We start from the raw sequence: 15,878 nt of genomic DNA, 5'->3' as shown, positions 1-15,878 counted from the left end.
GTATTTAGGTAGTCCATATTCCAAATAGAAGTTAGGAGCTGAACATTGCCCCTCTCGTAGGCAATATGAAACATGAGTTCTGGTCCTGGGCGCGCTTGCACCTTTTGTTGATGGGACAGGGAGCTCTAGTTAAAATGATAAGCCTCCCATTCTATACTTTTTAAGATTACCCACACATAGTTCCTTTTTTTAATTTTTTTAAATTTTTTTATTTTTACAAAAGCCCAATCTGTGATATGCTGCTTTTTTTGGAAGGGAAGGTCCCACGAGTTTCATTTGCAAAATTTTGCCGATCTCAATATGATGCCGTACAGGGCTGGGCGAATCTAAAACTCTACTACTGGGCCGCACAGATGCTTCCAATCAGTAACTAGATACAAGGTGACGGAAATGACTGTTCTGTATCAATGATTGGAACTCGCCTGCATAGAGCAGCAAGGTTTATTTCACATGCTGTACAGAGTCCCAATCCTAGATTCTCTCTTGCTCGGTGTTGTCACTCCCCCAATTGTTTAGCAGTACAGCATTGAAATACATTCGATGTCATGGTATCCCCACTGCAGCCATGCCTTTGTGGCCAGGAGTCCGGCTCTGACATGTAGTGCGCCTTTCAGGGTTTGCCCGGCGGGACCTAATTGGGATCTCGACACTGGGGGTTGTATGGTCGCACAACCACATAAAATCCTTTGCAGACCTGAAGGTGGAAATTCTCACTAGAAGCTACCATTTTTTCCAATACCTGCACATGAGACATGCTTTAGTTTTTTACAGTGACAGACTGGGGGCGATTCAAGATAGCAACTCACTAGAAGACAAGTTGTTGTACAAGTGGGTTATGAAAGAAGGGTACCTCGCGCGTCTATTGAACCTTGGTGATTAATGCCCCTGACCCTCTCTCATTGCTCTATAGTAAGTGGGAATCAGATGTGAGTATGCTGGATGATGACTGGATAGGAGGCCATGATGGCCCTGGGGTATCCTGTGGTGTCATTGCTTCTGCGCCTCATCCAGTTTAAATAATTGCATTGGTACCATAACTTATTGAAGTGCCTCTGGCACATGGGAAGGGCAAAAAACATATTTTTTCTATGTGATCTGGACACATCCATCTGTAGTGAGATACTTGGGTACTATATGTTCTAAACTTGGCATGGTGGGAAACCCCTACATTAACACAGTGGACAATGGGTATGGATTTTTGTGCAAAGGGAGAGGAATTGGTTGGATTTTTGTGCTAAGGGAGAGGAATTGGTGTACAAGATGCGTGCTGCCAGTATTAAACACAAGAAAAAGTGTGACTGTTGTTGGACATTTTCGCAATCTTGAAGTGCCTTTCCCCCAGCATACTAGCCTGATTCTGTGGTGTATACAAGTAATGTAACAGGCTATCTCGATGATTTAGAGCATTGACTGTTTTTTTTCCTGTTTGGTACTACTGACAAACTTCTAACATTTTCTTTATTTAAAAAAAAAATCTTTTGGTGCTACACTGTGACCTCCATTTGCCAAATCTAATGTAGTGTCTCATCCTGCTGCAGATACCACCATTTGTTGCTTTCTTCTTTTCCCAAGTTTAAAGCAGTGGTTCTACAGAGTTAAACATTTATTGCCACCACCATAAACAAAATACTTGCTCTTATTCTTGTTTTCGGATGTATGCATATCAAATGGCTGCTACTCAGCCACCAGAAGGAACCCCTCTACACTTTGGATTAGGCCTTCAGACATCCTTTACACCTCTCCTGCCTCTGTTCTAGGCGTACTATGAGAAAAGCACCATTTTCACAGCATAAAACCACCACCTAGCCGGTATAAGAAGATGGGACAGATATATAGATGATTGTTTGGACAGAACAAGATCTACATGATTTCTATACATGGCTTAACGCACTATCTACAGACCTAAAATTCACTATGGATTTCAGTGACACAGCCATCCCTTTCTTGGACCTGTGGGTTAAGGTTGAGGATGACATTATCTATGTCTCACTATACAGAAAACCTACAGAGAGGAACTCACTGCTCCATAATTCCAGTAGCCATCCACTGAGCCTTAGCGATAGTTGGCCCTCTGGGTAGTTCCTGCGTATTAGACGGAACTGCACCAAGAGGTCAGACTATTTCATGGAGTCCGACCTACTCATCAGACAAGATCTATTTATTGGGGGTCTGAACTACTGGCAAATGGACGTTACTAACACGAACTATAAGCATTATGCTACTGCACAGAGCACATGCTCCTTACTAGAGAATTGGCCCGTGGGCAAAATACACGCCGCTGAAAGCTGAGGGCTACAGAGTTGGAGTACTAAAAGGATAAAACTCTGGGGATATTGTTCACATGGGTCGGCCTCAGGGAAATGTGTGTCTTCATGGACCTTACCTGAAACTACTTTACGTTTCTGGAACTTTGACTGAAGGGTCTGCTGTAACGTTTTATGTAAAAACCCTTTTAACTGGTCATGAAAGTAATTGGAGTGTTTGTGGTTTAGTATCGTGTTTTTTATTTAATTTGTTATGCAATGGTTTTAATTAACTTATGCAAATAAAAATACATTGGAATTGACTAAGCGTGGTTATCCCAGCCATCTCGTCAGACAGGCAAGGAGAAGAGCCTGGTATAACCACACTTCTAGAACCACAACAAAGATAATAAATGCAAACACATTATTTGCGTAAGCATCTTTAACCCAGCTAGCAATGAAATCAAAGAGATTGTCAGTAAACAGTGAGAATTAGTGGAAGAACATCTCCTTGCTAAGGAGGGAACTGTGTTTTCCTTCAAGAGGGATAGTAACCATAAAGATGCTGTTTTTAGGGCCACCCTCCCGCTATCACCTAGAACGACAGTAAACTCCTAGTGGGGGTCGGCACCACTGCTAGGCCACTCCAAGTGCGGGCACTGCTTGGAATGTAAGTATTGCCTTAACACCAAAGTTTTTATGCATGTGAATGTGAATTTTATGCTGGCTTCCTTCACAAATTGCAACACTAGCAATGTAATCTATGCAATACTGTGCTCATGCGATCTCATCCACATCGGTCACACCACACAGAAAATCAAGTGTCGCATCTTACAGTGCTAATGTAGAGTTGCTGGAGCACCTCCTTTTTTTATTTTTTTTATTTATTGGCATTTAAAAGCAAAAATACAATACATTGTGCACCATACTTGTATCGCATGTTATAAGACACATCTTTAAATCATTATTTAAACAAAGAAGCGTGCGTTGGATTATGTATATCATTTCTCCAGCACCCCACGACAACATGTCTGCAGTTTTACATAGTGGCCAATAAAATATTTTGCTTTTCGGTAAAAATTAAACAATAACAATGAACCTCCCCCACCCTTCCTTCAGATTCATACCATTCGGTTCTTCCTTGTGACTACCCTTATTTCAGTCCACTCTATTCATGGTTCAGGTGTCGGGGTGTGTCCGCCCCGGTTTCCATCGGGGCTATCCCATGGGCGTCATCCCTGTCTTGGGAGTATGGAGTAAGGTAAGTCTGATCTTCCTGCAGATCCGATATCATGGACGCCCAAGCTACTCTATCAAGCACATCCAAACCAGTTCAATTGTCGCCCACTCATTTATATCTTGTAACCAGTCTAACTGTTTTGGAAGTCGTGGTTGCAGTGACAGAGTCGGAGACCAGGCTAGAGTATTGTAATGAGGGCTTTATTTTTGACAACCCTTTCTTTTGACGACTTGTCAGTCTGTTGCTAGCAAATGAAGAAGAGTCCGTTTTGCTCCGTCTTGGGGATTCCAGAGTGAACCAGTTCGTATTCAATCGTCTGGACTTAAGCTTGTCGTGTCCTCAGGATATCGACGGTGTCCAGGACCCAAGACCAACGAACCACACGAGAGAGTAAAAAGAAAGAGAGAAAACCAAGGATTAGGACGGTCGTCCTATGCTGCATTTGAAGGGGCCGGGAGTGAGGCAAACCGAGTGCTCTGGTGTTTATACAAACTCCGTAAGAAAACGTGCTCAAGTGCTCGGTGAAAAGGGGAGGGTAGAAGACTGTACAATATTTACAAGAGAGTCACGCTGATGTGGGATAGTGCTCTCACACGGACGGGTGGCTCCTTCTTCCCACCCAACCCGCTACTCTGCCACGTACCTGTTCAAGCCATGCTCCTCCCCTGGGAACGTGGCAGGGCGGCTCGAGGAGTCGGTGGCCTCCTGGCTCGTCAGGTGTTTCTCCGGTACTTCTCCCTCCGTACTTGTCGTTTGTTTCTTCCCTCCGGGTCTCAGGTTTCGCCTTTCTTCTCCACTCCGGTTCTCCTCTCTCCTCAAGGGAAACGCCGTCCGCCCTCTTCCGGAATCTCCTATCTTTGAATGCTTCACAAACGTGACGTCGCTCATTGGAGGGGTTTCGTCCTGCTGGAAAGCCGAGTTAAAGGAACCGCGTCCTGCTTCCTTTTCCGGAGCCCAGTCTTGCGGGGAATACTAGAACCACTTGTCCTTTTGGTAGGGAGCATCCGGCTGCTCTCCGCTGGTCACGCGCTCCTCCAACTGCTGCTGTAAGGGGATACAAGGGGGCAAAGAAGCGTCTGTTGACCACCAGTTCCAAGATGACTCTTGGGACTCGGGAATATCACCCGCCCCGTCACAAACTGTAATGTGGGGCAGGTCCAGATCATATGGGTGAATTCCGCCCCCTACGTGCGTCATCTAGGGCAGCTGTCCTCCCGGTCAGGGTATATGGCATGGAGAGTACGCGGGGCTAAATATACCCTGTGCATGACATTGTAATAAAGTAGTTTAAAGCGAGCATTCGTGCTAACCCCACGTACCCCCCCTTAACCTCCCCCCCCCCCCACCCCCCTGATATATCTTCCGCCATTCTGTCTCCGTTAGGGATTCCTCCAGGGCCTCATCCCACTGCTACTGAAAACGCAGTCTGTCTCCGGGGAGATCATCTCTTAAGGCTCTTTATAAGTGTGAAACCAAACTCCTACCCATACCATTTCCAGGATAGTTTTAAGAGTGTTAGTGACTGGCGGTTCCTCTGGGAAAGTTTGCTGTAATTCCTGTGCGACCCTCGCTATTTTGGCATATTGTAAGAATTGTCCCGGACCCAAGTTAAAAACATGCTGGAGCACCTCTTGTGGAACATTTTCAAGAAGCACAGCACACACTCAGACATAACTTCGCATGTTATTGAACATATGACTTTGGGTACGGTGGTGTTGACATTGCAGTATAGAAGATTGGAGACAAGTGATCGTTCATTGAACCTACAAAGTCCAATGTTCCGCATTTACAATGTGTTTATAATTAATGTATGATATGTTTTGTACAAACTCTCACAGAGACCAGGTATATAATGTAGTAACCTCCATCGCACTATGCCTACTGATATATCCTGTCCCTTACCTTAGACCTAATTTCACAAAATATCGACTATTTCTAACCTACAAAGTTTGGCCTTTATGATTCTAGGCTCTTCACATTCATTATCCAATACTTCCATTAGCCCTAGGTGTCACACCCGTACTGCGATTGACGCATGGAAGGGACTGTATTTGTCGGTAAATAAATATATTTTTCCCTTGAATATTTGATTTTTCCATTTTCATTGTAGTCCATATATCTAATGAACTACAACTTTATTGTTTTACTGTTTAACTACACCTTTGGCACTGTCTGGCAGCGGTGTCATTCGTTTTTAAGACATGGGATCTTAGTAAAAAGTGGCCAAGAATACTTTAAACCCAATTTATTAGTTCATTTTTCAGCAAGTAATGTTCTTTCTTAGGGCCGAGAGTATTCCCTGCATTAGATGTAAACATTTTTAACCTACCATTGTTTTGTAACCCTTAATGTTTAAAAATGTAAGCGATTTACATATATATTTACTGCTGTAACACTGAAATGAATGTTCAGTGCGCTAGAGAATCGGTGGACGCTATAAAGTGCAAGAATGGTATTTTATTTAAGTCATTTGGGCGCCCTAAAACTAATCCGGAATGCGGATGATTACTAAAAGCAGCAAAATATAAACCCAGAATGTGCTGCCTGAGAGACACTGTGATGTGGCCGAAGTTTGCACCAACTCTTAGAGCTTTTACAAGGAGGGAGTATAGACCGTGCTTGAAATGGAAAAATAGAAGTGTGCTTGTTTCTGAGAAATGCCGGCGGTACTCTCCAGATAAACGTATTATGTCAATCTTGAAAATTGCCGGTCATTTCCCTCTCAATTTTTTTTTAAAAAGTGCCGGTACTCAGTACCGGCGCATTTAAAGCACTGAGATAGAATGCGCACATAATCCCTTCTGAGGTGCATGGTAATATAAAATAAGAGAGGCGGTGACGGCTGTGTTGGAGTAAATATATTATAAAATAAAGTTTGAAGCGAAACCATGCATTTTGTGTCTGTATTTTGGATAATGCTGACATGATGTGTAATAAATGGATAATCTATTGTCTTTAAAATATGTTCTAATCGGGTCATACAAGCAATGCTGCCTACACAGAGTTGCCTACGGAAACGACCGAACGTCACAAATATAGATGAATAAAACCGCCCTGACAAATACCACTCAGCCAAATTAAATTCTGAAATAAGACTTCGCTAACTGACCCTTCTGGTGGTGACCGAGCAGTTGAGCTCGGGGTCAAACTGCTCACAAATTATCATTAATGTCATCAACTAACTGGCATTGCCATCAATTAGTAACCAAAGCTATTGAGGGGCCGAGCTGTTGCTGCAAGATCGTCGTAAGTCAGAGTGCTGCAAGAGCACATTAAATGTGGAGCTGTTCCTATGAGGATGAGTACGTAAAGAATATGGAATGGAGTAATAACTTTAAATGGAGTCCCCCTGGAAAGTCATAGATTGTGCGGGTTTTCAGTAAAATATAGTTATCTCTATTAAGGCCTAATTATGTGCCTATTGTAACTCACCTAAAACGATATATTATATTTTTCGCTTCCTATTCACTGCAATTATTTTGCCCTCCTCGTTCAGTATTACACCTTTTTGTATTTTAGACATTTTGCAACTCCAGATCAGTCACATTTTTATTTAGTTGTCTACCTCTTTACTGAATAATTCCCAGTATATGCTCATCAACATTCAAATATAGTAATAGCAAAAATTAAATATGCAAGGTGAAAAGAACAGTACACTGTTAGCTGTGTTGGAATCTGGAACTGACATCCGCAATTTGGAATCCTTTTTAATAGGCGAAAACAGAATAGTTTGGGATTATTTTGCTGATTGGAAATTTTGGCTAGAGGCACCAGGCTTTAGCTTCTCGCAAGGCATTGGTGAGGTAAGCAGTTTCTACTTTCTGACATTTTTCAAGTTAAACCCCAGAATGTCCTCTGACCACAGTATAGGACTTGTTAAGTGAAATTAGAATGTGGCATGTCACAAACTTGCACAAATTCGATTGCAGTAGTGTTGTTGATAATGGTGGTGGCAATTGTATGTATATAGCGCTTAGTACCCCTGATGAGGTGTTGAAGTGCTTTTCGGCGAGTAGCCCGCTAATCCGGAACCCACACTTCTTTCATCTCCCTCTGGTCTTCTCTCCCTTTTTAGGTCTCGCAGACCTGCATTGCAGTGGGCAGGCGCTGCTCGCTCTGAGAGGCTTTTTGTAATCGAGTAGATTTCCCATTGAAAACGATGCTTCTTTGTTACAGCCCTGTCTCCTTCTCGAACGGCCTATCCGGACTGGATTTTTCACTTGCGGCGTTACAGTCTCCTTCATTAGTCGGGACGCACTATATTTTTGTCACAATGGCGACAGCTTGTTTACCGACCCCAGGCGGCACCGCCTCCTCCTGTCACCATCTCCCTTGGGCGCCGCCGGGGCCTTATTTATTTATTGTTACTTTATTTTAGAGCGCAGTGCCCGCTTTAGGGACACCGCGCTCCGTTTATTTATTTTGCCTCTCACTCCCCCTGCCCCCTTCCTCACACTCTCTCGATCTCTGCCCTTCACCTTCCTCCAGTTTCCTTGCGCTTGCTTCTTCTTTTCTCTTCTCTGTCGTCCCCGTTTCTCGCCTTCTTTTCATTATTGTCTCCTCTCCCTCCTCCTCTTTTTCCCTTCCCTCCTCACACCCCGTCCCTTCCTGGCAGGTCTCTGCACCTCGCTCAGCTGTGCTGGCATGTACCCGTAACTCTGCCCTTCCCAAGCCTCGTCTTTTACCTAAGTTCAGGCATAGAAACGGGAACAAATAAGATTCCCTGGCGCCCTTCTCACCCCACTCCCTCTTACACAAACCCCAGCAGCACACAGCACACACACGCACATCGAGAACACTGGAGACTGACACCCTAAACACAGCCTGGCAGCCACGTCCTGCCCGGAGAGAGCCTGGGTGGAGACTTGAGGGGGCAGTGGGATCTCGTCCCGTTAACCCGAAGCATGGAGAGGGCTTGGAGTTTGTTTGAAGGAAAGTTTTGCTTTTATGAAAAGTATGCGAGGTGTCAGGAACACAGGACCTCCGAGCTCTGTCAAGCGGAGCCCTCGGTCCGTGCCAGCCACTGTTCCCATAGGCAGCCGTGAGCCCCCTGGCACCGCGAGTCAGGCTGGCACCAGCGCAGGAAGCAGTGCGTGCCGGCGGGGGCACCGGGTACGGGTGGAGAAAGAAAGCAGAGACAACACTCACCCACCGAAGCACGGCGTCCCCTCTCCAGCCTCCCAGCGCATTTGATAGCTTGCGGTGCTTTGAAAACAAGCATTTGCAATGCAATAGGTCTTGCATTTATGCGAGTTTAAGCTGTTGGCATTGTAAATGACAATGCTTTTTATTTGTTTTAAAAACCTAAATAAAAGGAATTGTCATTTACAATGCCAATAGCTTACACTCGCGCAAATGCGAGACCTATTGCATTACAAATGCTTGTTACCTTTACAGCTATGTATTATTTTGTTTAAAATGTTAATTCCTGGCATCGTGCTGCAGTGTGTCTTCTCCCTCTGTAGCCCACCATTCCCAAATATGACAAACACACTGAACAATGTGCCTTTTGACTCCCTCGCAGTGTATCGGAGCTGGTGCCAAACAGAGCAGGGATCTGATCTCTTCCATGTCTGGACAGAGCCATGGCAGACAAAAGATGGGGTAGCTGGTGACAGCACAGCACTCCTGCCCGGGAAGATGGTGGTTGATCATCTGCCATTTGGTTCTATGACTTTTCTCGGTGGGATATCATCTATTGACAGGAAGGTGGCTAATTCGCGCTTGCCATATCACAGCTACCCTCTGGTCTTTGCAGATGCAGCTATGTGGCGAAGCTTGAAAGCGGGCACTTCCTTCCATGATGTCACCGCAGTGTAAAAGAGCTTTGTTTTCTCTCCTGTGAAGTCGCTACAGTAAGCATCGGGGTTTCCGATCTACTGCTCACGTTGATGGCTTCCATTGGAACACAGGTTACTTTACATTAAAAAAATATATATGACTTGAATAATCGGAAGGAACAGAACGGATTCCAAACCCTTTGGTCAGCTTCTGAAATCACAGGACGCATCTACACGAGCACATACCTCTGAAAAACAAATGCAGTGATAACACTATAAAGAAGCAGAGCATGATGTGAAGTCGACTATAAATCCTATATGAAGGTTTTAAGGAAGAAGTTTCTGCTGATTGAAATGTGGCAGCAGTAAACTGTAAAGCATTCACTTTAGACCTGATTGTTTCGGGTAAGGAGTTGGCAAAGAACAGAAAACTTCCACACACGCCTGATAACCAAGAAAGCATTTTCTTGTCACAAAATTCAGGAAGAAATGCTCATTTGTTTTCCATTGTTTTATTTTTTACTATTGAAATATATCAATACCCTCCCCCCTCTTGTCCCCCAATCGTCTGCAAGAAATCGCAACATTGCTTCATTATTTTCTGATCTGATAGCACTTCTGGATGACTCGGTGGATTCACCCCAGAATCAAGACGTACACTGGAGCTGCGACCAAATCACTTTGTACTACCCACCCAACTTAGAAGTCCACACTATAAATTTGCGGTACATTACCACATCTTTTGAAAACCAAATTTCGTGACGTAGACAACAATGAGGAGAAATGGGCCAGATTTCAGTGGATTGTCCTCACTTTTCCTGGAGTAAAGATTCAATTCTCAAAACCGAAATTGCAAAAACTGAGCAAACGCCTTCATTGAATGCTGAATGCTCTTTCGTGCTATGTTTAAGATAAACCTAGACGTTCTGCGCACTGGCAAAAATAAGTAATGCATCTTGTTTCTTGTCTCCCCCCCCCCCCCCCCCCTTTCCCCCCCTCCGCAGGCAGAAAAGACCATATCCTGGAGCCTCTGTGTTTGCCAGAAAGTCCAGGTGGCGTCGCTGCATCTGAAGGTTCTCCATCTGTGCCTTGTATTTTCTGTGAAGAATGTGTCCCCTCAGCAGAGCAGGAAAAGCTTCTCAAGCACATGATTATAGAGCACAAGCTTGTTATAGCCGATGTCAAGCTAATTGCAGATTTCAGATGGTAAGTTTTGCATTTGGAAAACTAATAAAATGTATTGATGGAAGCAGTAGTGTACATTATTGTCTCAAAATATGTTCAGATTGATAGATACACGTGCAATGCTTATATTTTACATTTAACAAGTTAACCACTTCACTGCTAGGCCTCCCTCCCCTTTCTAAGACCTTTTTTTTTTTTGGGCTATTTGGGGTAGTTTGCCCTTAGGGCCCTGTAACTTTGTGTCTACATAAGGTATTCAAGTCAATTTGGCGCCCTTTTTTTCCAACACCCTGAGGATTCTAACAGTACCCAGGGTTTGTGGATTCCCGTGGAGGGGGACCCAGAAATTAGCCAAAATACAGCAAAATCATTTTTTTTTTTTTTAAATGGGGGAAAAAGTGCTGCAGAAGAAAGCGTCTGTTTTTTCCCCTGCAAATGGCATCAACATATGGTTTGGGGTGCTGAAATCACCATCTTGTCAGCTTCCAGGGACAGACAGACTTTTGTCAGAAAACCAAACATTTTTACACAGTTTTGGCATTTTACTGGGACATAGCCTATTGTTTGTGCTTTCAACCGCCTTCCAGTTAGTGGTAGAAATAGGTGTGCAAGCAATAATGGATCCCAGAATTCAATACATTTCGGGAAAGTAGACAAAATTCTGAATTCAGCAAGGGGTAATCTGTGTAGATCCTACAAGTTTTTTTTTTTTTTTTTTAAATCAAAACCAACAGTTGAAAATAATAAATATTGCAATTGAGTTGAAAAAAACAGCCATTTCTTCCAACGTTTTCACCTGTAATTTCTTCGAAGTTTGGCAGATTTTTTAAAGCAATCTGCTGGACTCTTCTGGGGATAAAGGACTTGAAGGCTCACCAAGAACCCGAGGAACCCAAAGCCAATAACTGACCTGCGTCTTGCAATGGTTTATACTTGTGTACCGGGTATATAGCAATTGATTTGGTAAAATAAAGAGTGAAAAATCGGTCCTAAGGAAATCAATATATTTCTGAAATGGAAACAAAATATAGAGTTTAGAAGCAGTGGTTATTTGCACATCTTCAAAATTGTGGGTACCCATACAAGCATCCTTCTTTTTTATTTTTTTTGTATTTTTTACAAATCGTCTTACATTTGGAAGACAGAAATGCAAAGAAAGTCAATTTGTAATAACACTTGTTCTACTAGTCTGTGTTCCCCTCAGTCTCCCAATAAAAATGCTACCTCACTTGTGTGGGTAGGCCTTGTGTCTGCGACAGGCAATGGCCCAAAAAACGACGTGGACACATCACTTTTTTTCCAGTGAAAACAGAACCTTTTTTGCAAAGTGCCTAGCTGGGGGTTTGAACCCTAGCTCAGCTGGCACCTAGAGAAACCTAGCAAACGTATACATTTGTTTAAACTAGACACCCTGGGGAATCCAGCATGTGGTGACTTGTGTGGATCCCACCAGGTTCTGGTACCCAGAATCCCTTGCAAACCTCAAACTCTGTAAATAAATAAGTAAAGCAACAAAAACAAACCACTCATTTTCCTCACATTTCTGTGATGGAAAGTCCTTGAATCTGCATGGATCCACAAACTTCCACCCACCCCTCATTCTCCAAAGTCTCCCGATAAAAATGGTACCTCACTTATATTGGTAGGCCTAGTTTTCGCGACACAAAACAGCCCACAACGCAACATGGGCACATCACATTTTTCCAGTGAAAACTGACCCCTTTTTTTTGCAAAGTGCCTAGCTGTGGATGTTGAACCGGGGCTCAGCCGGCATCTAGGGAAACCTAGCAAGCCTATACATTTTTGAAAACTAGACACCCAGAGGAATCCAGGATGGGGTAACTTGTGTGACTCTCACCAGGTTCTGTTACCCAGAATCCCTTGCAAACCTAAAACTTTGAAAAAAACAAAAAAAAACAATTTCCCCCTCATTTCTGTGATTGAAAGTTCTGGAATCTGCATGGATCCACAAACTTCCACTCACCCCTCATTTTCCAAAGTCCCCCGATTGAAATGGTACATCTTTTGTGTGGGTAGGCCTTGTGCCCGTGGCAGGAAACGGCCTAAAACACAACATGGACACATCACATTCTTCCAGTGATAATGGACCCTTGTTTTGCAATGTGCCTAGCTGGGGATTTGGAAACCTAGCTCAGACTGTACCTATGGAAACCTAGCAAACTTTTCCAATTTTGAAAAGTAGACACCCAGGGGAATTCAGGATGGGATGACTTGTGTGGCTCTCACCAGGTTATGTTACTCAGAATCCCTTGCAAACCTCAAACTTTGTCAAGGAACCACATTTTCCTCACATTTCTTTTATGGAATGTTCTGGACTTATTGTGGATCCACAAACTTCCACCAACCCAGCTTTCCCCAAAGTCTCCTGATAAAAATGGTAGATCACTTGTGTGGGAAGGCCAAGTGCCCGCGGCAGGCAAGGGCCCAAAACATATTGTGGAGACATCAAAATTACCTAGTTTTACAAGGGGGGGGGGGGGTCACTTGGATTTTTGGCCTGGGGCTCGGCGGCCATCTAAGGAAACCTACCAAACCCAGACATTTCTGAAAACTAGACACCCGGGGGAGTCCATTGAGGTATGGCTTGTGTAGACACCCCGAAGTTTTCCTACCCAGAATCCCCTGCAAACCTCAAATTTAGCAATAAAAAAATCAAACTTTTCTCAATTTTCTGTGTGGCCAAGTTGTAGGATTACTGGGCTGACACAAATTTCTCACCACCCAGCGTTCTCCCAGGTCTCCTGATAGAAATTGTAACTCACTTTTGTGTCCCAACACAACATTTAAAAAACCTGGTGTCTAGTGGCTTTTGCCCCCCCTTGGGGACAGATGGGCCTAAAAACATATGGCTGATCTGCTCGCAAAGGGGGCAGAAACGGCAACAATGATCACCTCATAAAGGGGAGCGACCCTTGGCCAAGGGGTCGCTCCCCAACAACATTAAATAAATCCCTGGTGTCTAATGTTTTCTGCCCCTAGGCCTAAAAACGTAAGGCTGACCTGACCCTAAGGGGGGCAGAAACGACAAAAATAATCACTCCCATAAATGCGGGTGACCTTTGCCCAAGGATCAGCTCCCCAACATCAAAATAAGGAATCCCTCGTGGCCTAGTGGGGCGCACAAAATTCAAAATAATGTGCCATTTTGCCCCCCAAGGGAGCAGAAACGGCCAATATAATTGCTCCCCAAAGGGGAGTGACCCTTAGCCAAGGGGACGCACCCCGCAAATATGAAATTGCGGAGAAAAAAAAAAATCCCTGGTGTCTAGTGGGCATTCCTGCTGCACGATCACACCCCATGCACAATCGTGCAGCAGGAATGCTCAAAGAGACATTGGAAGAAAGGAAAATCCCTTCGTTTCCTCCAAAGCCTCTTTGTTTAACCCCCACCCCTCCCCAGGGAGAAACAGAAACAAATGGCTTCCAGCATGTCCGGTTGCCTTTAAAGAGGTGAAGGGAGGCCGGGGGGACAGCAGAAGGGCTTCCGCTGCCATCCCTGGTGGGAGCCCGTAGATGGAAGCCGTCCTACACACACGCCCACCGTGACGTTGGATGGCTCCCGCCCGTACGACGCACGCAACGGGTTAAGCTCAATAAGTTCCTGCAGCTTTCTGTAGAGCCCTCAACTATGTACCTTTTACGTTAATCAAGATTTTGACATTATTATATTAAAGAGCACTAGTACGCTTTTGCCGCAGAACAAACTTGGATTTTTATTACCTACCATGAGTGGATCGCCCTTGACTGATGCATTGTTCATGAAGATGTGCTGCTATGAGGGTAGTGCCTACTCAACATTAGAGCCACTGTGAAGAGTGCTGTGCTGCTCCAAAGAATGTGATTCCTAACTGCACACCCTTATGTGCAAGAGAATACTGTTAACTTATGAACGAGATAGTGCTCCTTATCCTGGCTCTGAGTCCCATGCCATTTTGCTGAATACATATGGGGCTTACAAATATTCAGCTCTTACTGTTTGTATAGGGCTTTGCATCAACTTCAAGTAGATACTGGAAGCCGAGCTCTCTGCTTCCAAGGTTTGACTTACTTAGAAATCAAGGAATCCGACACTACATTGGCTGTACAGAAAACTAGGAATAAAAGCTACCCTAGATTTATTGCCACACGCTAAATCCAAGCGTTTTGAGGGAGCTCCGACCAATATACCGCCATCGGGCATATTCCTAAACGACCCAGCTCAGCCTCTTCGGGCCGTAGCGAACAATTATCTCCTGGCACTGCTGGGCTTCTCTACTGGCCCGAAACAATAGCCAGAGGCGGTGGCATAGAGGAGTGGCCGACCACAAACAGGCCGGACTGCGTGACTGGAGTGCTCTCCCTGGGCTTTTGAGCCCCAATGCGGGGCGAGGGTGCCCTGCCGCTGAGACCCCCTGATTGGGGACCGTGTGATATTGTGGGCCTGAGGCAGGATTGGTCCAATCTTTTAGGGCCTTCTCCTTGGCCTACCAGTCCCCTGTTGTAGAAGGCCCATGATGGCATGCTTCCTTAACTATGCAGATCGAGATGCTATACCCTGCCTGTCCTGCCTCGTTGCAGACATCTTTTGCGGGGTCAAAGAGCCACATTTATCCAGACTATACAACTCAGGTCCAACAGCACCAATTATCTTTCCTTGCCATCAAGCAGAAACTGAAAGCCATGCAACTGACCTACATGCTCCTATTTCCCGCAAAGTTGAAATTAATTCATGAAGACAAAACACATTTCTCTGAACACCTGCAGGATTTGTGGGACTGGCTCGAGGTCTGGCTGCCCGGTGTGCTAAATTCGAGACATTGGCAGGTTGTCGAGTCCCTGGAGTGTAAAGGGAACCACAGGTCATCGAGGAGCATAAGAGGCAGAAGCAGGAGACTTCAAGGCCTACCGTCTGGCACCAAGAGTATGGACCTTTCCATAGACCAACTGCTGATCAAAATTAGTGGAGACCATAGCGGCGGGCGTTCCATTATTATTGAACCGCCTCCTCCTCTGTACGCAATTTAAATTTTCACCGATGTCTATCTGAAACAGCATGCATGTGGTTCCCTGTGTAAAGGTGGTGAGAGATTGTGGACATGAACCCCTGGACACACTGTACTTTGGTTATTTTCAGATGCTGGGTTGGCTATTAATTCTATTGGTCATCTTTTTGTGCTCGTCCTGCTTCCTCCTCAGACTCCCTTCCCTGTTCCATGGTTTTGGGGGTTGGGCAAGGGTGACAGATTCTTCATGTTGGAAATTGTGGGGAGCATGGGCCATTGAGGGGGGTTTGACTTTAGCACATTTTCTAGTTTTGTTTCATCGACATATGCACAGCAGCACGTGACAGACCCAAACGCTGACAATACCCGAGGGGCTGTCACATGATGACTTTGAAGGATTCTATATTGTGTTGCAGCGCATGCTCCT

General features: G+C 44.7%; 1 protein-coding gene across 2 annotated transcripts in view; it reads left to right on the top strand.

The window, feature by feature from the left end:
* The window catches only part of ZNF277 (zinc finger protein 277), a 733,870-nt gene that overhangs the window by 155,948 nt on the left and 562,044 nt on the right, over positions 1 to 15,878 (top strand). For both annotated transcript variants that reach the window (XM_085653187.1, XM_085653186.1), the window contains one exon: positions 10,268 to 10,469. In XM_085653187.1, coding sequence (XP_085509313.1) covers positions 10,268 to 10,469 — 202 coding nt within the window. The remainder of the gene's footprint in view (positions 1 to 10,267; positions 10,470 to 15,878) is intronic.

Source organism: Triturus cristatus, chromosome 4_1 (assembly GCF_964204655.1).
Source record: "Triturus cristatus chromosome 4_1, aTriCri1.1, whole genome shotgun sequence".
Classification (NCBI taxonomy): domain Eukaryota; kingdom Metazoa; phylum Chordata; class Amphibia; order Caudata; family Salamandridae; genus Triturus; species Triturus cristatus.
This window is presented reverse-complemented; position numbering and strand designations above follow the sequence as displayed.